This window comes from Corvus cornix, chromosome 3, assembly GCF_000738735.6.
Source record: "Corvus cornix cornix isolate S_Up_H32 chromosome 3, ASM73873v5, whole genome shotgun sequence".
NCBI classification, from domain to species: Eukaryota; Metazoa; Chordata; class Aves; order Passeriformes; family Corvidae; genus Corvus; species Corvus cornix.
In genome coordinates this window covers 68650351-68678094 of record NC_047056.1, presented here as the reverse complement: position 1 = coordinate 68678094, position 27744 = coordinate 68650351, and the positions used below count along the sequence as shown (strand labels likewise).

The 27744-nt window shown below is 37.9% G+C and overlaps 1 protein-coding gene across 2 annotated transcripts in view; it reads right to left on the bottom strand.

The window, feature by feature from the left end:
* Nucleotides 1–27744, bottom strand: part of CDK19 (cyclin dependent kinase 19) — a 121184-nt gene that overhangs the window by 75936 nt on the left and 17504 nt on the right. For both annotated transcript variants that reach the window (XM_039568667.1, XM_039568666.1), the window contains exon 2: nt 25943–26018. In XM_039568667.1, the coding sequence (XP_039424601.1) occupies nt 25943–26018 (76 nt within the window). The remainder of the gene's footprint in view (nt 1–25942; nt 26019–27744) is intronic.

Sequence of the window (27744 nt, the reverse complement as noted above, 5' to 3'; positions counted from 1 at the left end):
CTTTCTCTGTCCCACGCTCAGCACAGAGCTGCCCATCCCACCTATTAATCCTGCTTACCATGAGTATCTTTCTCAAAAGATGTTATTAAACACAAATATAACTGTTTTCTTATCAAAGGTGAACATCAGGATTTGAGGATGCCAGAATGAAGCTTGTACAGCTGGTCCATTTCTTTGTCTGGACAACAGAGTTCTTGATCACCACATAATTTTTTATTACCAATAATTTTCTTTTGCTTTGGATCCCTACCTCACTTGCCTTAAAAGTTCACAGGCTGTTGTTCTCAGAACATCAGGGTGTTTTCAAAGAAAAGTTTACCAAAATGGGTTTCCTACTGGTTGTTTCAACTACTATTCTGTAATCCAGAAATAATCACAAGTTTATTTATTGCTTGCCAGAAAGAAAACTAGGTCTCATCACTAATTAGACAGCATATTAAAGCCGGCACTGCTGCTGAAATCATCCTTCTGCCAGATTAAATCAGTCTCAGAAGGAGTTGGGAATCGGTACTCCCAAAAACATAATTTCCATGGAATCACTTTTTCTTCCCCCCTCTCCACACTGTAGTCAGAAGAATGATTGATCATTTCTGTCTTATCTGAAAATTGCTTGCATCTGCAGCACTAGTATATACATTGCCAAGAATCAATTTATAATGGCAAAATTGTAAATGGAGTAGGTTCCAAGGCACATTTGGGAGAAATCAATCTTCCCTTTTTTCACCCTACAGAAAAAGACTCAAGATGTTTATTTTAGGGGAAATTTTAAAAAAATACTGATTTTAAATTATATTATCTTTTGACTATACAGATATCTATCAAAGCAAGAAATCTAAAGAATATCATAGCTGCTTAAATGCATTCCAGCTTTCCAGTAAATGACATAATTTAAATGTTTCATTTACCATGCAGGAAGTGTTTTCTTATTTTTCTTTCTTTCCCTAACCCTGAACCTCCTTTTCTCCAGGCCAGACAACCCCAGTTCCCTCAGCAGCTCCTTGTGAGACTTGTTCTTTGTTACATTCTGGCTGTCAAGGCTGGGTGCCACAGCATCCACTGCTTCAGCAGCACAAGACAGACCAGGGAAACGTTGGCTGTAGGAGTCCAACATACCACATCAAGAATGCGAGCTCTGTTATGGCTGTGCTGGACTTGCAGTGGTACTCCACACCAACTAGAGGAGGTCAAACATGATAATGTAAGGTACAAGGGATGAGCATGAGCCACAAACACAAACTGTTGGTCAGATTGGTTGATTTAAGCCTGAATTTAGAAGGAAGAAATCAATATACAGTCCTAGTAATTGAAAGATTCCAGTGTACTTGACAACATCTTGTATTACAAGATAACAACCTGAACATAGAAATGATCTGCAACTACTAGAATTTATTACTAAATGAACACAGCATCGTATTTTAATAGTACTTTAGCCGAATGTTCCTCTAAAATTGAAGTTCCATCATACCCAACTTGAGGTAAAATGCTAATAAAAACCTGTGTCTCAGTTACAATACATTTCTTTCTTGTAGTAGCACACAAAGCAGTTTAGATAGAAAGACACTGAGAAGGACTTCATGGTGAACTGTCAACATCTGTGCAACTTTGCCTGTCCTGTACAACGGCTTTCATCTAAACAGATTATGATGATTATTATTAAAATTATTATCAAGAGAATTGTACAAACATCTTTGCTTACTGCCATTCTTAGCTGATGCCACAGCCTAAAGTTTAAAATTATGCTTCTGGATAGCCCAAATAGCGTGGAACAGCTTCTAGGATTCCCAGATGGCTATCTGCTATATGCAAGTAATTTCTTCAATTGTCCGATGAATAGTAAGTTCTCTATGATGGACACTGTGAGAATTTCCCTCTCAAGTGAATGTTTCCTATAGCAGGGGAAGGGGAAGTCTCTGATGCCCAAGAAAAAGTTAAGTTGGCAACAGCATTGGTATAGAAGCTTGAAGCATTGGAAATGTAAAGTGTCAGCAGTCATGCTGAGGTAGACTTTGGATGGGAAATCCAAGTAAAGAGTAGAGGCTGTCTAGCCAGAGAAGGAGATTAAGCAAGATTAAGCAAGTAAAAGTGGGATATCATAAAAAAAAAAAAAGACAAAAATAAAAATCTGAAATATTTTACCTCAGGTTTTAATAATAGTTATGATACTGATCACAGAATGAACGAAGGCATAGAAATGCCTCACACTTACACAAGCAAAACTCAGAGGTGGTATCAGATGATTAGCAAATACATCATAGACATTCAAAAAAGAGACACAAAGGAGACAAGGTATTTGGAGACCTGTGAATCCAAAGCACACAAAAAACCAATTTTTAAACAATGAGAACAAAGAAAAATGTGCGAAAAACAAACTATCCTGACTTTCTTCTCTGATAATTGATTTTCTACACAAGCAGATCTGTGTTCAAATTTCAATCTTATAATAGTTTTAAATACTTCATCAGATGGGAAAGATGACAACTGGAACACGTTCAAGGTGAGCAAGAAACTACCTAAAAGAGCAGCTGACAATGGGATACATTTCAAGGTAAAGTAGCGCTATGTATTAACTATTTGGGGAGTTACCAAAGAAGTAGTATTGTGTTTATTAATTAAACCCATCTTAGTATCAACATCAGGAGCGTGAATGAAATTATCTGATTAAATAAAGGCAGCATTCCCAAGGAAGAAAAGGAATGTGATAACGCATCATTTTTTATGCTACTTTATTCGATGACTGAGCTAAGAAAGAGTAACAGAAATGTGATTAAATTAACAGCACAAAATCTGTATTCATGCACTTAAAAACTAACCAAGAACTTCTACTATAGATGGAAAACTCATCAGGTGCAAGTGACAACTGGTAGAACTGGACTGACATAAAACAAAGAAGAAAATTAAGAGGGTAATTCTGGTGTTAGATATCCTAGTTGGGGTCTTTACAGGAGAGAATGGGATGTATTGACAGCAATACATAAATGGCTTGTGTGATATAGTTTTTATATTATGTGCGGTTTCTTTGCTCAAACACCTCCCCCTCCACACCCACACAAAAGATGAACTTGCCCTCAAAGAGGCAAAGGGTGACCAAAGGAGCAAAACAATCTATCTCTCAACAGGGAAGTCTCAATTACTGTAACTGATCAAATATTGAAAGGAAATAAGATGGATACCCACTAACATACAAAGATGTGAGCATCAATGATGAAAGAAATCATTACACTAGATGATAATCATGGCTGAAGAACAGAAAGACAGCTAGTAAGAGATAAAATTACCCTGCAAGATAGCATCTCATGAACAGGAAGGTTCAGGAATAGCTTCTCAAGCAGGGAAAATAGTATATCTCATATGCTTCTTGATCAACATTCGAAAACAATTTTACTTGATGAATTTGATGTGTCAGCCACTAGATAGATGCCTATGCTGTATGTGCTCTTGTAGAAGCCATGATGAAAAATGGGTTTAGTGAGGTTTTACTGATCATCTCCAGCAGATGGAAAAGATGATTGACAGCAAGCTCCTACAGCAATTTGGTTTAAATGCTTGAACTGAGCCTGCAAATCATCTATCACCATATAATGCAAGTTCCTTTCACAAGAAGCAGACTAGCAACTAGGAAGTCTCTCGCTCTTTTGAGGTATGTAAAATTCTCCCTTTTTCCCCCCAAAGAGATAGACAACTTCTGTGAATGGTAGAAGAGTTGCAGTTTTACCAATACAAACAACGTAATCAATTATGAAGGCATTTAGCACATTTAAAAACAAGTCAAACAGTACATTCCTCAAGGAAATAAATCTTGCACAGAAACACTTTTATGCCACAGAATGGATAATGCTTTCTAGCTACCACTTACAAAAGCAGGGTGAGGACCGACACTTTCATCTTGCTGTGAAGGAAACCTAAGAAGAATTAGAGAAAACAAACAGTGCTCTCACTACTGACACTAGTAAATCTTGCAGCAAACATATATTTCTGTGTCAGTGATGACAAAACCCATAACCACCTTCAGAAATTTATTCAGAGGGCAATCTCATCTAAGAGGTGTACCTACCTTTCACATAGTTTACTTCAGTCTTTTGATCTATGTACTTCAACTGATCTGGAACAGTGCTGGTAGTTTCTTTGATGGAAATGCACACTCTACTGCATTCAACCATTTTCAAGGTTAGAACAAAAATGGCGGAAATGTGGATCACAAGAAATCACAGGAAAAACCAAAGTATGAGGCTGATTGCTCCTAAAAGCAATTGCACATTATAGAATTTTAAAGCTGCCTCTTGTGTGATGAACCTATTCAAAGCCTCTAGGGTCACTGAAGTTGTTTTTTAATTGAAGCTGGGCTTTTCAAAGGAACATAAAGATCATAATTTTACTTCTTCAGAAGGTCTTTTAAAATTCCAGCTGGTTTAGATGTTATTAAATACTAGATACTGTCCTCCGTGTTATTAATATTATCCTTTCCACATAGACCCTCTGCTGCCTATTATCATATTGAGCTCATGCTGCAGCTTTTTTCTCAGGGAGGTATATATGGGCCTTTCAAAAAAAAACCAAAAAACCCCCCAAAAAAAACCCAAAACAAAAACCCCATATAAACAAAAAGAAAAACCCCAACAACCAGGCAGCTATTCCTTTTATTAAACATGTAAGAACAATCCTTTGCTAACTGCGCTACAGATCTTGAAGTTATCAAGATAAGATGAGAAATTATCAAGAAAAGAGAAGGGAATTCAAATTCAAGCAGGGGAAAACTACTCAAAATTCAGCTTTGTTTAGTGATCCAGTTGATTCTGAAGTTTGGGATTTTCCCGTTTGGATTCCCTTTTCTACTTGGAGAAATTACAGAGTAACTGCATAAGTGAAGTCTTTATAGTAATACCTTCAAACTGAGCAGGTATGGAGTGTTTGTTTCCAGCTTTAAGTTGTCCATGGCTGACACTTATAAGAAGTCTCAAAAAGATGCAGGCAACATAAAAATGGACATGGAGATATACAGATATATATACACACAAAAAAAGAAACCATCCAAAGAACCTAAAAAGAAAGGTAAAAGTTTAAGCATTAGCTTAAGCTCTGCTTCAGAAAGGACATAATCTTTTTACACCAGTCTGGCAAGGCCTGTCCTTGGACAGCCTTTGGCATGCAAAACCAAGTAGGGAAGGCAGAGTAAAACGCCCAAAATTAACAACTGCCATTCTTACACAAACTGCTAGGAGTGCTGCCTGAATTTACAAGATACACTCCAAATTAAAATTAACAAGCTAAAATATTTCAAAACAGGCTCCAAGCAGAGTCCACATAGACTCTCTTCTTCCCTCTAATTCTCCTACACATGCATCCAATTTTCACCAGATCCCAAGCAGTCCTTCATTATGAAAGATCCCTCTAAGTATGCTCTACACATTTTTCAACCTTCTTTCTTCACACTTGCATCTCTTTAAAGCACACAGTCCCCAAACCGTGAGGGCTCCAAACTATCAGAAGAGAAAGATCAAGTATGTTTTTAAAAAAAAAGAGGAAGACAACGAACAGAATCTAGCCAGTAAACTGCCAAACGTCAGGACAGGAAGAAATGTGCCCCACCCTCCTCCTATGAGAAGGATTAAGAAAGTATTTATTCTATAAATATTTTCATTTCAGGAGCTGAAAATGGTCTGGCATTGCTAAATAACACTATTATTCTGAAACAAAAGCTTGGCAAAATACTTCTTTTAAGTATTGCATTTTAATGAAACTAAAGGAATAGAAACTAGGGTAACTGCATTTTTAATTCTTGAGGTTCTCAGAAAAAAAAAATTATCTTTGGCATTTGTCTTGAAGCACATGGGCAGAAATACAAGTATAAGAATTTTTTCCATTTCTTACTTACCAGTATCATATACCATAGCACAGACTTCTTAATAACAGAAAGGACTACTGTAAATTTACTTTCAAAGCAAGAAATTTCTTAATTTTTAATACAGCTATATAAAGAAATGCTGACATTAAGATCACACAATATCAACTTCACTCCAGTGCATATATTAAAGAGATAATTAATTTTCATATCTTTTCTACAAAATAAATCTGAATTATTATTGAATTTGGGCATCTTCCTAAAGGAAACCTCATCTCCTTTAGGACAATTGAATTCTACGCTCTCTCTTCTGTTAAAGAGAACTGTGTATTTAATTTTGGTGAGTCTGGCAGAGATTTAGCAATAACCATTTTCCTCCCAAATGAAAGGTATAGATAAGTTAAAGCTCTGTCTTTCTCTACAGAGATTTTTCTCCTTATTCGGCCTACAATAAAAGAATATCCTACCACTCAGTAATATCAACAACTAAACTGAAAACATCTCTAGAAAGTAATTTACTGAAAAGTAAAAGCAAATGCTTGTCCTTTCTGAAGATTTTAAGATACCCTGAATTTGCTTCTAGGTTGACTAGAAATTTCTTCTGTTACTGAGAGGATAAAGAAATTTCCCATCAAACTAACAAAAACTCTTAAACCTAAAGCTATATTAAAATGTTACAATGGGGCAGAGGGTATACAATGCATCACTTTGCTAATACATTTTCGAAATTCACAAGTAGCACCACACCAAGCCCTGAACTTACACATTCAGCCTGGAGTTTTAAACTGCAACTAGTTTTTTCTTGCAGGTCTTATTCTAACATTTCCACACTTTTCTGAATTCTTGTCAACCAGTTATCACCTTGCTCTAGCACTGTGCCTCACAGTGAATTAATAATAATAATAAATAATAAATAATAAATAATAATAATAAAATAACAGTGATGGCAACTGAGGTGTTCTAAAACTCTCGCAGAAGGGCAAATAAGATGAGTAGACATTGATTCTGATCATCCATTTTTCAAAGTAGATTTTCCTCTCAAGAAGACTTCAGAAAGATAAATGTCATATAAACCAGAGTAAGAGACACAATGCTTTAGCAAAGAACAGCCAAAAAGCATGTTTTTCTAACCTCAATTAATTATGGCACCACAGTGACGCATCTCTCAAAAGGTAATAAATTTCTAACCTATGCAAAATATTGGACAGGGATTGCAATACTATCCTGCAAAGATAATATTTTTACAGTCCATTTTTCCCCTTTAGTCCTAAAGTTTACTTATCTCCTCTACTTAACTGACTTTTTGATTAATGTTTTTATTATTAAAGCAATTTTTTTCTTTGCCATTTTCCACATTTTATACAGTACAAACTGTATAAACACAAATTGTGAAACAAGTTATTTGAAGTTACCATTAAAAAAAAAAAAAAATCTAGATCTTGAAAAACCTTCCACCCAACAACTTCTTGTATCTGAACAGTGACAATAACCAGCCTCCCAACTTGGTAAACATGTTTGTTGGGCTCAGAGAAAAGCACAATTCTGTGACACTACTTCTGATCCTGAAGTTCTCTATCCTATGGTATGAAAAGTTCCTGCATTTGCTAGAACCAGAGTGCATCAAGTGTGATCCAACACGTATACCCAAGATCCAAACTCTCTGCCAAAACCACCTGTAAAATTCAATGCGTGAGGGGTTTTCTCAGGTGATACATAATGGATTTGGCTCCACAATAAAGTGGTTGTGAGACTGCCAGCATCTCCTCTCAATCTGACAGCTCAACAACCAAAGCACTCCCACCAAGGGGCAAAGCTGAAGCAGTCCTCTTCACTGCTCTGACCTGCTGAACACAAGGGGCACAATGCCTGGAAAGGCACAGCTCAAGCACTTCAGGACAATATTCCAGGTAAAAAGAGGTGACTCCCTACAGCCTCATGGAAGGTATCCCAGTCCTTCCCCAGGAAAGAGCCAAAAAAGCAGCTTCTCAAGTGTGCATGCTGCAAGTAACAAATCCAACTTCAGAATTTAAATCTACCCCTGCTTTGTAAAAGGACTTGGTGTATTATTCAAGATCAGGCGTGCTGCTACTGACTACTGTCACATCCAAGTTCTCAACTTGCAGGCAATTATTTCTCTGGTACAGAAATATACAGGAATATAAATCAAGTGTTACAATGAGACAACAGTCTAATAATAATTTATCATTTCCAATAGCATATGAAGAAGGCACTCTTCTGATAATGCAAAGTATTAACACAACACTCCTGTGATTCAAAAACTGTTTGGAAAAAAACAACTAACTTAGCTTAACTTTGTGTCCAGGTACTGATCAGGTATCAGCTATCCTGTGTAGTGGTTTAGGAATGGTATTTTCCAATTTAGTGTTCCCACCATGTGTCACTCACTCACTCCTCCCTCTTGCCCATGCTCTCTGAAGGGCTGGAGAGAATTGAAGGTACAAAAGGCAAAGATCACAGCTTGAGACAAGAACAATTTACTGGAAACAGCAACGAGGTAAAAAGAAGAACACTAAGTGGCAACAATACTAATAACAAAAGTGTGTGCAAGAGAGGTGAATGATTCATATGCAAATGCTCGACACCACATCACAGAAGTCTGACAACACATGACCTCCTTACCCAGACCCAAAAGGGACCCTTTCCCCCTTTCCTGGAAAATGGCATGAGGTACTCCTTCTGCAAAAATTAACCAACCCTGTCATGGCCAGTATCAGGACACATCTGCCTAAAGCCAGCATAAAAGTCCATGCTCTGAGAAACTCAAACGAAGCTAAGTCAGGTGCCTATGCCCCAATCTGGACCAAACAAGAACGTTGATCCAGCAACAAAACAGCAACCTCCAGCCAGGATACAATTCTGTTACTTACTGTTTCCATGATGCTGGATCACAGAAACAGATTTTTCATGGAGGAGTAACACAGTCTTGTAGACCACATTAAGTTTTCCATGACGCTACTATGTGACAAACTGTATGTATTTTAGCATTTAAGGATTAAAAGACAATACTAGTTTCATATAGGTAATGTGGGAGAAGAAAAAAGAAAAAAAAAAATACAACTCCCTCCCCCCCTTCCCACCCTAATGGTTATGCTTCATATGTACTCATTCTACTTAACTTGAGACTGAGATGCAGGCATTTAGGTACATAACTTATAGTTACAGTCTTCTTTAAATAGAAAATTAAATCAAATCAGAGGTATGAATTAAAAACATATTAAGCATATTAAACCTCTGCTCCTTACGGGAATCAAGTTACAGCTGCTTTAGTTCTGAATGACAGCATCCATTAAACTTTGATGTACTTCAAAACTGATGTGCTTTAATGTCTTAGATGTTTTACCTCTACTTAAAACAAGCTAATACACAAGCCTGTAGTTGCAAGTGTAAATTGAGTCTCATACCATGCTCCAAAAGAGAAATGTGCCTGCAGACGGGAGGAGATAATGTATTATTTTGGGGTTTTAACTTCCTTTTATTAACTTGGGTTTGTTTAAAAGAGCAAAAGTTGTGCACATAGATCAGGTTTTTTATATTCTGTTTCCAGATAAGATTAATTTAGAAATATTACTCTTTCAGAGTTTTTACTCAAGAATTATTTCAATAATTAGTCTGTTGACAGTTATTTACAAAATTCAGCATTTCACTCTGGAAGCACAACACTAGAATGCTCTTAAGTGTTCATTAACACAATTACCTGCTAAATTTGTTCTACTTTTGCTCACAGGTTTCCACTTTTTACCCAAATTTTCTGCAATTTTTAGTCACACGTTAGACAAATCTAATGTGCGAAGCAAGCTAAAACAAGATGTTCACTGGCAGTCTCCCAAGTCATTAAACGCCTACCACAAGATTCCTCTCATACTCTCAGGATCAGACTGCAACAGGATAAAAAAGTCAGTTTGTAATCTAAAGCCTGCTATTTCCTCAGGCTTCTATTAAATATTAAAAATCCTTTAATGAGACAATGAATGCAGCAAAATCATACTTCCCTCAATAAGGACCAATGCAGTTTGGAAAGGCTCAAAAGGTGGCTGAATGCAAGTTTCAAAATTTGGTAAGCAAAGAAATAAAAATGGTAAGGTAAATATGGTCTTACAGCAACCCATAAAGACTCAGAACAACATCAGTTTTGTAAGAGAGCTTTGGAAGCAACAGTAGTTTGTTATTAGATGTTGTAGTAGGTTTAGTAGGTTGTTATTAGATGAAGAAATTAGTAACTGGTTAATATTTACCATCATAAGAGGTTAAGTATGTGGCACTATGCATTTACCTTCCACTGAACATAATCCTTCTCTAAAGTAACTTTGACTGCAAGCAAATGGGCAGTGAACTGACTTTTTGCCCAAGGCAGCAAAAGCCATGCGGCCCTGAAAACAACATACCACAAACACTCACATTAGACTTTCTTCCTGAGAACTGACTGAAGAGACTGCCCCAGATGTTATGCAGAAAGAAGTAATTGGAAGTCTCTCAAGACTCTCAAGACCCGCAAGAGAACTCTCCCAATATCTCATTAAGCATGCAATTAGCAGCAGCAAATAACATTTTTCTAATCCCAGCCAAAATGACAGCATTCATTTACATGCATCTTCCTTCTGAAACGACAACTTTGGACTGCCTGAAGAAAAAGAAGTACATCTTTCCAAAGTTAGGTAACTTTCTTACACAATGATGCCATGACCCTCTAAGAATACAGCAAGCCTCCTGCATGTTTACTGCTTCTAATTTTCTAGTCTGGGCACTAGTGAAGACCTGATTGTTCACATAAATCATTTAGCCATTTATAAGAACACCACTGCAATAAAAACACAAAATACATGCGCATCCCTAGTCAAGAAGTCAGAGCTGCAGTACTTGATTCAGACTCAAGACTCATTTAAGGTCTGCTTGCTATTCTACCCCTGATGTAGCTGAGGCAAACATCTCAGGAAAACAGGCTGAGCAGTGCACAGACAGTGCACACCTTTTGTGGTATGAGCAGTCAGCTTCCAGCAACTCACCAGATCAGGGATTTAAGAACCAGAGATTGATGTGTTCCTTCAGTTGCCTTAGTTCTTCTATTCAGATAAACACTGAATAACAATTCCATAATTAACTTGCCCATCTAAGTCTGTCATTTTAGACCTCTCACATCTTCCTTCAGCTTCCCTCCCTTCCAGCCCACAGATTCCTGGTCTATTTTGTCTCTGTTCATACAGAAGTAGTTCTGTATCACCAACTTTTTTAAAGATTCCCCTTCTCTCTACCTTTACTAGTGCTACTGTATCCTTTCCAAAGTGGAAAGAGATCAGGATAGCACAAAGACACTCATCATCTGAACACACCAGGGATTTAAGTGGTTGACCAAACCTGATTTGCTCTCAGGTCTTGACTTAAGAAACTCACTGGAAAAATCATTCTAGTGACTTTGAATTTGCATTTTTGACTGATCCTAATCTTGGAGCTCTTTACAGAAGAAGAGTGATAAAGACTGTCTCCCAACACTCAACTTGCGCTGAAGTAATGATCATTCAAGAAGCCACTGCTGTCTGTAAATAGGTAGGATAGCTTCTCTCCCATTTCCATTACATTAAAATTCAATGATGATAGACATAAACATAATTTTATTATACAAGCTGCAAAGTATTAGGAGATCTTTTGCACTTCTGCACAGCTTAGCAAAGAAACAAAAGCAGGCTAAGCAATTTTTTATCATCAAACTGCCACCTGGTGCTTCATTTTCCCTTGGGAAAAAAAGAACAAAACTATTTGAGCATACTCTGTAGAAAGACCTTTAGAGCTATTAAATGATGCAGGTCAGAGACAGCTCTGGCACTAAAACAAAGGAGAAAGTGTCCCTCATTTTCCCCTGCTTAATTCAGCCCCTGAGGACAAGGCTGACTTCTTCTGGGGCAATAGGCATGAAACTCACTCCAGAATGAGAGGCAGGAAGAAGGTGAAGGAAAAGCTGGTCAGGAGAACCATCCCAGCGAGAAGGAAATTAGCATGGCAGCCATGAGGAGGAGAGGGACACAGGTGCATCTTACCAGCTGCTCTGCTCAGCAACACTTAGCAGGAGAAATGGCAGAGCTGGAATCAGAAGTGAGGATAACTGCAAGACCTTCGAGAAAGATGCCAGACCATGGTAAAAGGATACCTGGAGTACAATGGTATATCAGTGATGAGGAATGCAACTGGCTGTGGAAACAGCAGGGAAAAGGGGGAGGAGAAAAAAAAGCAGGGGACACCAGCAAAGCCGAAGACAGAAAAAAATGGTGAGGTGAGGAAATGGGATATGGGAGAAAGAGTGTAAAAAGGAATGAACTATGTAGGAAGAACAGAGGGAAAGAGTAGTGGAAGGGAAAGCAAAGGGCAAATACAGAAAATGTCAAGGGAGGAGAGACGCACAAAAATGTGTCCAACACAGCAAATGCTCCCCCTAACCTTGGCACAAAGTCCAGAGGCCCACCAACCCTCTGGCAAAAGTGTCCTCTTGTTCTCCTCTTTTAAGCATTAGTTCCCATGACAGTGAGGTTACTTAAGATGGCAGGCTGCATTGTGAGTAGAAAGTCAAAAAGAAGAAGAAAAAATGAGACATAAGGGAAATGAACCAGTGCAGGGAAGACGGGGCATAAAGAAGAAGCTTCAATTTCCACGGATAGAAAATGGAAAAAGATACAGTCCTTGTCAAATTCTTTTATTCTTTGAGCATGACTTTCAGAAATAAAATCAGTCGGAATGATTTGTATGAAAAGGGGTGGCAGAAGAAAGGGAGGGCTCAAAGTATATGTCAAGGGTGATGAGAAGAACCTGGGACTGGCAATATGTGATACAATTAAACTGCAAAAATGGAGAAAACTCTCATGAAAGCAGGTGAAAAATCTGCAGAAGGTGACTAAGATTTTATTATAAGCAGTCTAGAATACAAATCAAGCATCAAAAGTAGTAAATATTGCTGCTGACAGACCCTGTGATAAAATAGGAAAACGCAGGAGAATCAAAAACTGTATCAACAGAAGAAAAGCAAGCAGGAATGAAGTCACAAATGAGAAGTTGTGAATACTTACATACCAGATATCATAAAGAGGTCTAAGCAACAGAATATGAAGGATACTATAGAAAGAAGAAACTGTACAATAAAGAAAAGGTTTGTAATAGAAATTAGAGACAATGTTTGAAAAGCCAGGAGTCAGAAGAAGGATGACAAGTAAAAGATTACAAGTTACATGCAAGGAGTCTGGTAAAAAGGATTAAAAACCCCGAGAATTAATACTTTTTTTCCTACTCAGACTGCAAATATTTTACAATGGTTATTGAAATAACTGAATTTAGTAAGACATTTTGTCCCAATCAACATGTCACTACTATACAATAGGGTAACTCAGCCAAATAATCTAAGAAGAGCAACATGCACTTTGTTTCCACTCATTATGACATTTTCCACAGTTAGATAAAAATCAAAACAGCACGTCCTTTATCAGAAGAAAAAAAAAAAAAAAAAAAAAAAAAAAGAGAGCAGGTCAAGGATTCTTCCTTTATCCTATTATTGCCAAGACAAAAAAGCATGTTTTTGCAATGCCCTACCTAAAAACAGAATATTTGCCTTTTATATTTGGCAAGAAGCATGGAAAAGTTCAGGCAATGGGCCAGATCTTTTGTCTAAAATGCATAACGTTATGTGTTAGCTTTACTAAGGACTCACAAACAGTGCCCTGAGAATCTGGTCCCAATGCCCTCTTCTTATTCCATACCCAACATCAGATTTTTATCCCAAAGGTATAAAAAAGGTAGATTTACACACACACCTCCCCCAAAATAAAAGACAGGAGCATATCTTATACTGTAAGGACTACAGTAATCTCCTAGAGTGACAAAGTCATATCCATAAAGAAAACAAACACTTGAATCCATACATCAAGTTTCTTTAGCACGGCTTCTCATAAAAACAAGGCACACTGCTGATGAGTGCTGCAGTGAGAGAGCTCAGGCACTCCTTGTTCCACACTGTCCCCTTCAGCTCTTCTCTCTTTCTTGCCACTGTCACCACCTGCTTATCTCAGCACACACAAGTTATGTCCCTATTTAAGCAGCACATGGTGGGATTTCATGTATACACCTGTCTATATGGCTTCCTTTTGCCCCAGCTTTTAATAGCACAGTCCCTACCTGAGTTGCTGTGTTTGGATTTTGCCACCAAAAAAAAAAAAAAAAAAAAAAAATCCAATCCAATCTAAGAAAATATTTACATCACTTAGAAAAGCTCCTCCATCTCTTACTCCACTGCATGCACCCTTTTACCCCACTGCCTTCAAATTTTTAGTTATTTTAAATGAACAAAATAAATTAATGTGATCTGACAGATGTGATGGAACAATGGGACTCAGTGGATCATGAAAGAGACACTACAAATACCAAATAAAAAAGATTGAATGATACGGAGGAAAAAGGAATGATAAATGGAAGTCTGAAAAGGCACACGGATGAATGCTATTTTATAAACTGCAAATATTTTTTAAAAAGCCTCATTCAGGAAAATCCATGCAAGGAAGATTCCTTCCTTTAAATTTTCTTTACTATTCATAGCATATGAATCGGACTGTATGCAACAACAAAGCAATTAGTTTAAATACTGCCAATACTCTCACTGGTGATAATTGGTTGCTTCTTGCAGGAACATCTGTTCCATCTTTCTTAAGAAATGAAGTGCAGACCCTGTTACCTAGACAACAGAATCCTTCTGAGCATCATGCACTATAAAAGGGCAGTATCAGCCTAAGTCACACTGCACAGTCGCTCTCCCCACTGCTCCCTTATCGCTGCTAATGCAGCCAAATGCTCTGACTTTTTAACATTAAGCCCGTATTTATTGGATCGCATACACTCAGGCCCACTTTCGCATGCACTGAAAGCAACAGCTGTGTCACTGTCCTTTGGCCAAGCAACAGTCACTTTGAGGCTCTGTATTCGGCCAGTTTCCACCACTGTGACTGCCAAGTTGTCAAGCTGAAAATGCTGCAGCTTATGAGTACTCCAAGAGCAAGTCTTATCAAATCTACAATTGCCAGCTCAGTCCCCTTGAATGCAGTGCAGAAACAGTCACTTTCACTGCCATCCCTTTTGATTACTGGAGCTGTTGTAGCACTAGAGGGACTCATCCCTTACTGGCACTCACTAATGTCCTCCAGCCAAATTAAGGAGAGAAGCAGAAGACTAAACTTTGAAGATACTTTTTGTTGCCTTAAATTCACCACAATTCTATAAATATTGATAAAATGTTAACAACAACAATGAAGTGCACCCGATGACCAAATTCCTTTGCATGCTTTAGCAAGATGGATGGATTTATTTTTTCCCAAGTGCATGTGAAGGAAGACCAACAGACACAGAAACTGCAATTGTAGAATCATTAAGGTTGGAGAGGGGCTTTTCACAAGACCATGCAGTCAAAGGACAAGGGTGAATGGCTTTATACTGAAAAAGGGTGGGGTTAGATTAGATAATAGGAAGATATTCTCCATTGTGAGGGAGGGTTGAGACACTGGCACAAGTTGCCCAGAGAAGCTGTGGATGCCCCATCCCTGGCAGTGTTCAAGGCCAAGCTGGACTGGGCTTGAAGCAACCTGATCTAGAGGAATGTCCCCACCCATGGCAGGGGAATTGAAAATAGATGATCTTTAAGGTCCCTCCCAACCCAAATCATTCTGTAATTTTATGAAAATAACCCCAGTGAGACAGGACCACAGATCTGTTTTCCAGGCTCATCTGTGTTGAAAAAAAAAAAAAAAGCAAGCATGAGTTCTAGAAGTACTGAAGATTAAAAAAATAAAAGCTGGAAAATAGTCTGGATTTGAGATGCCCAGAACAAGCAAAAATTAAATCATCCATCTGGCCTTAGACTGAAAATCTGAACAATGGCAATATCTGAAAATGATTAAAACACAAAATCACAGTAGAATTCCTTATTTTGACTGCAAGGCTTTGAGCAAAGTTCAGTGAATTTCAAATGTGCAACAGTACAAAAGACAGTTTAGCAAGAGTGAAGTATTTTTTAGGCCACTAAAGCTGCAAGGATCACCCAAACTCAGAAAAATTAATCAGACTAGGTAAAACCTAGGCAAGCAGAAAATCACTAATACATAACAAATATAACATGTCAAGAAAGACGAAAATTTTTAGTCTGAAGTGCAAAGATAATAAGGAAAATGAGGATACTGAACAAACCTTGGAGTTTGGTCAGAGAGAGATCATTAATCAGAGTAATAAGAAGCTTTTTTAGGGTAGGAGCTTAGAGAAATCAAATCAAAATGGATCCAAGATAGAACTAGCAGACACAAAACCATATATACCATATATTGCTTGTAAATATTAAAGACATCTGGAGATAAAGGAAAGCAATGGAAAAAGTACAAAAAGCAAATGAGGTAAAAAAGAAGCTAAAGTAATCTAATAAGCAAGTGAAAATATGGAAAGACAATAACAGTTGAGAAATAAACTCTGCAGGGGCCATGGGATGGAGTAAGTTCTTTAGCACAGAAAGGAAAGGCAGGAACTCAAATGTCTTCAAGAACTGGCAGCAGATCTCCCATTTCATAACTGCCTCCAATCAAAATAATTCTACTGATAGCTTTTTTCAATATTCCACATATTCAAAAAACTAGCAAACTTTTTCCAGAAGTAAACCCTGTCTGGACTACATTGACTTCAGTACGCTCAGGTGGTGGCATATGCAAAAGCCCAAGGTCAAGTATACTTGTGGCATATTCACATACCCACAATTTAGTACATGCACTACATACAGGCAACAGGAAGGTTCCAGGAAGCATCCTGACACTGCAGTAACAGAGGAAACACGAGCACGATGCTCTTTCTACAAGACAGAAGCATTTTGCCAATTAGACAGCCAAATGGAGCAGAAAACAAGACTATGATGATCACACCTTTTTTAACCAAATGCAAACAAAGCAACAGCATCATGCTGTAAGATACATCACAGAACTGAAGACACCAGGCTATCCACTTCGCATTTGTTAACTACAGTTTGGAAACAGGAAAGCTTCCCTGTATCTTAAACCTCCCATACATTAATGTCTCAAATCATCACAAAGACAAGAAAAATCTTAGTAGGGTACAGTAGAAGCTGTATTTAAATAAAGCTACTGTTCAGTTTACCACAAAAATAGACACACAGAGGTTCACCAGAAAACAAACGCCACGCTGAAACTGTTAACATAATGAAATTCAATTAAGTGAATAAAGTTTTAGTAGAAGGTGACGTTTTTCCTTCAATAACAAAGCTGACTACAATTTGCACACAAAAACTTGCAGAGTAAAATATGACTGCAGATTAAAAACACTATCCACTTATACATATACAAGGCTGAAAATAATGCCAGATAATGTATTGAAAAAAGCAACATTTGATCAAATTCCTAGAATGTTTTTTCCAGTGATGATCCATTTGCAATCCAGTCATCTCTGTTCTATATTAAATTTATCCAGTTTAGGCACTACTAATAGTATTTAATTTCTGCCTCACAAACTCCATGGGAACCAAGAAGTTTCAGGCAGTTTACAGATCTAGGACACCAAAGAGACCAGTAAGGATGACATTGTGTTGGGAGTACATTACAGAACCATCTGATAAGGACGGGGAATAGGGTGAAGTCTTCTCTTCAACTCAGACAAGTCTCTGACCCACAAGCCATCATTCTTATGAGAAGACATTCACCTCCCTGACACCCACTGGAAGGGCAACGAGGAACATAGTTAATTTTCAAGGCTATCAGGAACAACTTCTTGATACACAGACTGGAAGGGCCAATAATGGTAGCACACAGTTGTTCTCAAACAATGAAGAACTGGTTGGAGATTTGACAAAGTAGCTTTGGTTGTGGCAACCACCAACTAGTACACCTGAAGATATGCAGCACAAAGAAGGCTCCAGGGAGATCTTCTGTGGCTTTCCAGTACTTAAAGGGGGCTTATAAAAAGGAGAGTGACTTTTTTACATGGGCAGATAGTGATAGGACAAGGGAGAAGAATTTTAAATTAAAAAAGAGAGGAGAGATTTTTTAGAAGTTAGGAAGAAGTTCTTTACTCAGAGGGTGGTGAGGAACTAGAACAGGTTGCCCAGAGAAGCTGGATGCCCCATCCCTTGCAGTGTTCACAGCCAGGTTGGATGGGGCCATGAGCAAACTGATCTAGTGGTGGCATCCCTGGCCCATGGCAGGAAGGATGGAACTAGATGATCTTTAAGGTCCCCTCCAACCCAAGACATTGCATCATCCTATGGATTCTAAGATCCTGAGTGAAGAAAGCACATAGCAGAGCACAGACCTGGAGCTTCAGGAGAGCATACTTCAGTTTACTGAAGAAACTGGTAGGTAGCCACAGGAAGCAGCTCGGAAGAGCAAAGTTGCTCAGGAAAACTGGCAGGTCTATTAAGAAATACAAGTAGGAGACCTGTTTGGCTAAGTAGATTGTCAGAGCTCAAATGCAAGTGTATAGAGAGGTGCAAACAGGGACAGGCGACATGGGAGGAGTTTATAGGCATTGCCCAGGCATGTAGGGATGGTGTCAGGAGAGCTGAAGCTCACCTTGATTTGACACTTACAAGGGATGTTGAGGGCAACAAGAGCTTCTGCTACTACATTAGTTATGAAAGGCTGAACAGGAAAATATGAGCCTGTTTCTAAATTAAGTGGACAATTCAGTAGTAGAATTTGAAGACAAAGAGTCCCAACTTAAAAAGAATCCATCCTCTGAAAACCCATGCCATCACCTCTCAGCCTGAGGCATAAAAATAGTCACATGTAATGTTTAATTAGAGACATGCTAGTTATGCAAAGTCAATATATAATTCAAAAAATTTTACAACTCCACACAGAATAAACTGAAAACATGTACAAACTAATTTTACTTGACAAATGGAGGAACATAAAGAAAATATGCAATGCGAAAAGAAGAATAAGAAACAGAAAACTGAAAGTTTATGATAAATTCAGAAAAGAACACAAAATTTACAAAACATTCCAACTGAAGCTTTAAAACATGTAAGTATATATGTTCATTTGTGCACACACATACACAATCTTGCAAGTAGTATTTAAGTTTGGCAAGTAAGTACTTAAAAAACCTCTTCTTTGCATTACCTGCAACTCTGTTGTTCTTTATCTGAGTGACAAAGTAGCTATTTGCTTTCAGTGCATTGCTGCCTAGAGCTTAATCTGAAAACCAAAGCGTTTGGCTTTGGTTTTTTGTTCATTTCTGTTGAAGGCACCATCATTTGGTTTTGCATTTGTGTGTTCTGAGAATATTCAGAATCTGAAGAAAACAGCAAATTCGAAGTGAAAATAACTGATCCTAAATAGCACTGAACAGTTATCTTCCCTAGTCAGCTGCACTGGGAATTTGGATTATATCCTGATGTCAAGTATCAAACTCACAAAGAAGTTTCTTCGGCTCATACCATGTTAGAATGGGGTGAAAGCTTTCTTTCTCTTCTTTTTTATGTACTTGCCATAGATGTAGTGGTATTGCTCTCCTGCTTTGAGCAGAAACACAACTTCAAGAAAATAAAAGTAACCTCTCCACAAAAAGAAGTTGCAAATTTTGCCTTTAGAAGTCTTAAAGCAGCATTTCTCTTTTCCTTTCTCCTCTGCATGCTCTTTTTTGTTGTTAAATTGCTGAAGGAGATAGCTGTAGTTAGAGAATGGAGTCAACTAGCTGCTTCAGATGATGGTCTACTTTTGTCCAATTACTTGATTTAAAATCGTACTTCAAGCTGTGAAGCTTTATTTTCATAAACAGTACAGTGTATTTATGGGCTGATAAAAACATTAACTTATTAAACAAAAATAGTTTTATTCCACATATTTACTACTTGTGTACTTTTTTATTTAATGAAGTTAATTGTTCTTTCAGATGCAATAAAATAAAGAAGACAAAAAATGTCCACAGAACCCTTTTGAGGAATAACCAAAGCAGGAATTTAAGTACTCCCTTACACAAAAAGCATTTAAATTACAGAGATTATACAAGATTAGACCATGTAATGCAGAAAGCTCTTATTCTTCCTATGATATGCAAAACATAAGTTGTCATGTAGCTGAACCAAAAAACCTTTTTCCAGCTGATTCATACTCATAAAATCACAATGCATAGACACTTCTAGCCAACACATGCCTTAGCTCTCTAATAAAAATCCCTTCAAAAAAATTTTTTTTTCACTTATTTCACTACCTCCAGCTATTGAAAGAGGGATTGGAGTTTCAAAGTTTCCACAAACAATCTTTTCTAATTAGGTAGTAGAGAATTTATGGGGAGATTTTACATTGCCAAATATTCTACTCATTTATCCAGTCTTGGCATGGGAAAAGAAGTCCTGACATTCAAAAGGAATCTCCTACAGCAAATGAACTCAGGTAAACAGACTTTTTTAAAGCCTTTTTTTACTTAACCTTACCTCCAACAAAGGCAGGGACCAAAGTCTACATAGGTCTACGCAGCAGCAAGTACTGCAAGCTGCTGTGATAGTCACGGACAAAGAGAGGGTCAATACAGGCAAAGCACAGAACTTGTACCTGTTAGGAAATTTTATGCAACTTCACTTGAAGGGAGCCTATGGCATTACAATTCTAAGTGTTTTATAAATACTGAAAAGTTATCATTATTCGTGTACAGCTGACTTTTTCCACATTCCTATGAGATGCCAAGACAAGTCAAAGATGTTGTAAGGCCAGCCTGGTCCACAGTCTCAAATTACGTAACTTCATGTTTAGCTCATTTGACTAAGCGGTTTCCAGCCAGGAAGGTGAGAGCAGCTTGTAAATGATGTGCAGCGCCTGACAGAGGCAAAAGCAAGTAAGTTTTCCTAGCTCTACCAGCAAGGCACAATATGCCCCCTTGAGTCCCTGTGCCACACTGCCAATGGCACCAGAGAGAAACACATGGCAAAGGCACAAAGTGCTTCAAGATGGAGATGCTAAGTCTGGCTGTACTTCCTTGGCTCAGCTTCAGCACCACCACATCACAGCATACCCAAACCCAGAAGAACTGCCCACACAGAAAGGAAGGCCATAGACAGCAGCAAGGCAGAAAAGAACGTAAATACAGTGAGATGGTGCCACCTTAAAGATGGCTGACAAACACAAAAAGGTTACAATGACCTATTATTCAACCTGTAAGGCTTCTAAAACTTTGCCCACCATCAGAAACCAAAATATCTGTATGCTGTAGTACTTTGGAACATACACTGCATGAGTAGGCAACCAGCCTGAGAATGATTTGTGCATGCTAAATTGTTCAACTGAGCTTTCAATAACTCATTTAACATAGTCTGAATTAATTTTAGCCCGTATCCATAAATGCAAGTTTGAACAACAAAGATCAACTAATGCTCCCACTAGTGTGCCACAGCACACTGGCAACATTTCAAGGCCTCCCAGAAGGAGCAGCCTTCACTAACAACCAGCACACACAGGCACAGGATGTGGCAACTAAAATGGTTACAGGACCCAGACTCAACATTCACTTAGGGCAGAACAGCATCAATTTAGGGCATTCCTTAAAAAACACTAGGGTAGCAATGCTGGTTTGTGGCTCTGCTTTCCCCATTTAAATCATCTGCAACAGCCTGGCTCAGGCTGTGGAATGAGCTATAAAACCACCCTGATAGAGAAAAATTGAATTAAGTTTAGAATTAAGGTCACTATTTACAGAGAAGAAGGCTAGAGTTGGTAATTTGTCCTTGGAAGAAGAGAAGTTCTCATTGGCGAGGGTACAAAAAAAAAAGCTAGAAAGGACCAGAAGTTGACCAAAGAACATCTAAGTCTAGATTCAAGTCACTGGTTCACTCAAAACCTTTAGTAAAATCATTTTTGTCCGCAGACTGTGTTAGCTGCTCTGTGAGAATGTTATGGAAGATACCATTAAAAACCTTACCAAAGTCAAACAGAATCCCCAGCATTCACCAAGCCAGACATCTCATTGTACAAGATGAACAGGTTGATTAAGGATTATTTTCCCTTTGAAAATCCATGCTGACTACTTCTAATCACCATCTTGTCCTGTATGTGTTTGGAAATGGTTTCCATGAGGATTTCCTTCATCACTCTCCCAGCAGCTAAGGTGTAGATGACCAACTTGTAGTTCCCCTGATCCTCCTTGGAAACAGGAATGACATTTGCTCTCTTCCATTCACCATTATCTTTCTAAGATAACTGAGTGTAGTCTCATAATGAAATCCAAGCAGCTCCCAGCACCTGTAGGTGCAACTCATCAGGTGCCACAGACTTGTGTATGTCCACTGTGAGTGCTCCCTAACCTCGACCTCCTCCACCAAGGTAAGTCTTCCTTCCTCAACTTTCTCCCTGGTCTCAAGAGCATCAGGCTCCTGAAGGCTGGACTTACCGGTAAACACAGAAGCAAAAAATCATTGAGTACCTTGGCCTTTTCCATACCATTTATTCCCATTCAGCTGCAGGCTCATGTACTCCTTAGTCTTCCTTTTGATATTCATGTACTTTTAGAATCCTTTCTTGTTGCCCTTCTGGTCCCTTGCCAGACTCAACTCCATGTCAGCCTTGGCTTTTCTAACCCCTGTTCTTGCAAGATCAAACAGCAGCTCTATACTTCTGCCTATCCCTGCTTCCAATTCATATATAATTCCATTTCATGTCCAGGTTCAATAAGGAGATCCTTGCCCATCCATGCAGGCTTCCTGTTGCCCGTGCTTGCTTTCCCACTTGCTGGGATGCAACTTTCTTGAGTTTGGACAGGGTGATCCTTGAACACCAACAAGTTTTCCTGAATCCCTCTTCTCTCCAGGGCTGTATCTCACAGAATATTTCCAAGCAGATACCTGAAGAGGTTCAAGTCTGCTCTCCCAAAGTCCAGGGTTGTGATTCTGCTTTTTGACATACTCCATTCGCTTAGGATCTTGAACCTCATCATACCGGCTAAATAAGCCGGTAACAATTGCACTGATTCTTCCATGCTCAGGGACAGGATACATATACATATATTTACAATTTTCATGATTGGTGAATGGCACCAACTAAGAAAAGGCTTATTACTTTTCTTTTTTCTGAATTAACTTTTCCCAAAATCCACAATTAGAAGTTTATAGTCTCTTTACTGTGAAAACCAAAGTCCTTGAGTTAACGCGGGTGTACTCTCACAGGAAGTGAAGCCTTTGGGACAAGAAATCTCAGATAAAGCTGTATTACCCTGGTGCTTTTTGATAAACAGATACCAAATTCCATTACCTCTACCTGTTTGCAGACTTTTAAAGTCATAGCCATTGGTTCTTAACAGATGATGGCCAAGATATTCAACAGTTAAAAAACAGCCTTAAATTATACTCCTCTGGTCTGTTTCTTGTGTCTCCCCTTCTTGTTCTACAAAAGCTACTTAGATAAGGTAAGGAAATAATGTAAAACACAAAAGCAGCAGAATATAAGTCTTCCTTTCACCAAACCTCAGGTTCCAAAATAAGCTAATGCAAGTCTTGAGCTGAAAGAAATGTCACATTCATTAACTAAATAATCATCTAAAAATGGAAACTCTGTATTTCACGACTCTCATTCATATTTTACAGCTCTGCTCTTCAAAAAATGCTGTTGCTTAAGCCAAGCAATAATCTGCCTCATAACAAGAACACATAAATAGTTGGCATTTCAGTTATCTTCAGAACACACTTGAATTACAGAGAACTAATTAGGTTTTTACACACATACACAATTCTTTGAGGTATAAAGAGTCCTTTCTAATGCTTTCATATTCAACAGAATTGGCTGAAATAAGTATTCTTTTAGCAGGGATCACCCTACAGTTGAAATAAAGCAGCAGTCACCTGCCACAGGAAAAACTGCCTATATGCTGTTTTTACTGACAAACCTCCTTCCTGAAAAAGCTCATATGATTGAAGAATGGTAAGAGAAACTTTATGGGTTTTGAAGTCCTAAGCAAAATTGGCCAACTTGATCTGTAATGTTGGAAGAGAAGAGTCATCTGCCTTTTCTTTTAGAGAAAATTAGCCAGCAGATCATATTATGGGTATCTATGCAGTAAGACACATGAAATGGTCTTGGACTGTAAAACTGAATGCCTTTCAGTTCAGCAATATATTTCTTGACACTTTTGTCAAGTGTCTTCAGATTATAGAACTATTAAAAATATTCTGAACATGCACATACAGAACCAGGCACACTGGTGCCCCTGTCATTGTCTCATCTTCCAAAGTGGGATGTGGGTTCGTTTTGCTGCTGGGGCATCGGGGGAAGGGTTAAATGCTGAAAGAACTACTCATGACATTTTTTAAATGGCCTCTGTCCAAGCTGATAATCTTTATTTAATCAGTAAACATTACCTTCTTTGTCACCTATATAATACTTCAAATACAACATAAGCTATTTTTGAATTAATTACAAGTCTGTTTCTCTTTATACAAAATGCACTTGATTTTGGCCTGTTTCTGTATGACAAAAGCTTTGTATTTGTTTTTCAACTATTTCATCTTTACTTTTTTCACATTTCTAGTATTTGACCTGAAATTTCACTGAGGCAAATGCCAATGTGCTGCATCAGCTCAGGTTACAGAGTTTTACAATAAGGTTTGAAGAAGAGTGAAGTATAACTCAAGGAAGAATTACCAGAAGAACCACTGAAAGTAGTCAAGTAACTTACAAAGTAGATGTCAAAATTCACAAGCTGTACTGACCTTTGTACAAAGCTTTACTAATTAAAAAAAAGGAAAAAAAAAGTGATTTATCAAGGGAGTTAAAACATAATTTGACACTCTCTCCTTCCTTACATTGCTGTGTCCAGGTAGACAGAACCAGCTGTATACCACAGTGCTACCATAACCACAGGAAAGTCTCCTTCAGACTAATCCACACATCTCCATAGCAGTACAATTTAAACAAAGGACAAGAATCCAAGAAACAAAAATCCCTCAATACTGTCAAAAACGACTTCGTAGTAGCAAGAATATAATCTAGCACTGATGTTAAAAGAGGACTTCCTATTTCCTCCAAAGGCAGAAATATTAGCAAAAAAAGGTCACTGGGTAAATCCTGTGTGAAGTGACTGACAGCAGTGCAGCCACCTCTCAAATCCACAAGTGACCTTGACCATACAGTGATAAACACTTCAAAACGATAGCAGTTTTATCTGTTAAGTCTCTTCATACAGAATCACCATGGACACACCACTAAACACAATCCAGTCATTTGTTCAGTTCATGGACATTGTAACTTTCTAATGCCTCACACTGCATTGCATATCTGAATGCTGTATTTCAATGCAACACTGACAGACTATAAAAAGCTTTAGACACAATGCTAAGATACATTTCAACAGCTGGCTGCATAGTGACAGAATTAAGACAAGGTAAATATTTAATCAAGCAAGTGCACTTCTTTTGCAATGCAATAAATACTTGCATTACAAAATTTTGCTCAGTATCCAGCATTTTCAGACACAAAAATGCACATTTTCAGACATAAAAAATTTAAAGATCAAATTCTACCTTCATATACAAACACTTAATTTTTACCAAATTTGAAGGAATGATAGGTATGTAATAGAAGACACATGTAATAATAATACAATTAAAGCTGTTTTTCATTTTGCTATGAAATTTCTCTGTACTTGAAAAAACAAATAAGAAATGAGGAGAACAAACTGTTCTCAGATACTGAAGAACAACAAGCTACCATTAGTCTAAAATAAAATACGTTATTAGTAAGTGGACTTCTGATGGTAGTTGTAATCTTTCAGAATCTTTTTCTTTCAAGTCATTTTAAAAACATTCCTTTTTAAAGTAAGTCTTCATTTAGAAGTTCACATTTATTTCCCTCTCAACACATAAAAGAAGATGAAACAAAGTTATATCAGAAAGAGGCATTACTATTACCTGGAAAGAACTAAAAGAAAATTATGATTTTAAAAGCTCCTTAAAAAGGCTCAGATCTGAATAAACTTCCATGCTTGCATACTTTAAAGAAAACATTTGGATAATCTTTATGTTACTTAATTCTAGGAAAATAAAATACCTGTTGAGTAATAATGTCAGTAAAAATACTTCCGTTTATGTACACTTACTGCAATCTCTCTACAGGCCGACATGGATATCCCTGTACCTTCAATTTGCTTCAGTGCATACTCCTTTTCATCTTTTCTGTACACACATGCAAAAAAAAAAAGAGAGAAAGAAAAATATATTTAGCTCTTACTTACATTACACCAATCATTATAAGTATAATGATGAAACACTTAAATTTGGTCTGGATCAAGAAGGTGAAAAGCCAATCTGCTTTTATGCATAAATTACATTTTGATATGAAAAGCGAGTTTTCTTACAGTTCCCAAACAAAAACTTCTTCATGAAAGACTTGGTTAACCTATATCCATTTCTCTCTGAAAACAGACATAATATCTGCAGATAACTGCAAACACAGAATTTTGGAGGACACTTTCCCTGAAATTCCAGGATGCTGTCTACTACTGTGAAAACATCACAGACATATCCCATGCCTGGAGAACTTCCCTAGAAATATCTGGGAACTGCAAGCTTTTTTCCTTTTTTTATGAACCACTCTTAATCCACTTTTATTTCTGAAATACCACTATTTTAAACTAATTATATAATAAGCACTGGCTACTGACAGATCGCTACACAGCACGTGAAACTGTGTGCTCTGATATACAAAGCCAGAATATGAGAAAATGTTCAGCCCAAACACTGTACTATCCTTTTAAATAACCACAGCTTGAAGTGATTTAGAGGGACCACCAAAAGAACAAGAAAATCAGGTAGAATCTTGAACCTCTCACGATATAACAGAACCAGACTACAGCATGGTTTTGCAGGATTCAGCTGTCACTGACAGATGCTGATAGGCATCAATGCCCACAGTGTTGATGCCCCTTTGCAGACTCACTAGCTACAATTCAACAAGCCACAAGCCCCTATCCAAATTCCCCATGGCATTTCTGGTAGATCTCAGTTTGCCTTTCTTCCAGTCCCAAACCATTTTGTTTTGCCACACAGAAAGATTCTCAGTTTGTACTTGCTTCAGTCTCTCTGGCTTTGAACTCCAAGCCTGTGTCCTGCCAGCTTCAGCCTGCTTCCCACCTTCCTCCACACCCTCTCCCTCCAAAATTCATGGGATGAGAAGTGACTGAGTGGAAAAATGTGGGGACAGGATGAGATAACTAGAAATAATAGCCATCTACACATATGATTAGTAACCACAGGCAAGCATTATTCTCAGTAATTTTCAGTAGCAGCTAAACCCTCAATGCATGTCTATAGTTAACACTGAGCTACACTCTTGGAAACAAAAGTTTAACAAGAAAAATCCCAGATGTTTTCCAGCTACACATGATAACACATGTAACTTCACAGGTAATAAGATCACACCTTATCTCACAGAAATTGTTTTTTATTTCATTAATTAGTCCAAATTTTAAACAGTAAATAATAAATGCCCATCCCCTCTTATACATGGTCCTGCTATCTATGCAGAGGATTTCCATACACTGCAAAGTACCAACTCCATTAACTCAAGTTGCTTACAGGGACTGTGAATACAAAATTATATTGTCTGCAGAACCAAAACGAACTCTAAACACATAAAACTGATCATGGCTTTTAAACTATGGTCACGTTTAAACTTTGCAGCACAATCCATCCCATGGACTACTGTCGGCTGGAATCCCAAAGCAATGTAGTCACTACAGCACTGCACCACATCCTTCTTTTGGCACATCTACTAAGCCAGGCACAGGACCACACTGATATGGCCACCCTTGAACTAGTTCTACATGCAAAGCATTGCACCCAGTTACTCAGACCTCCAGAGAGTGAAGGTCACTGCAGAGACCGGGCATGACACCTGGCA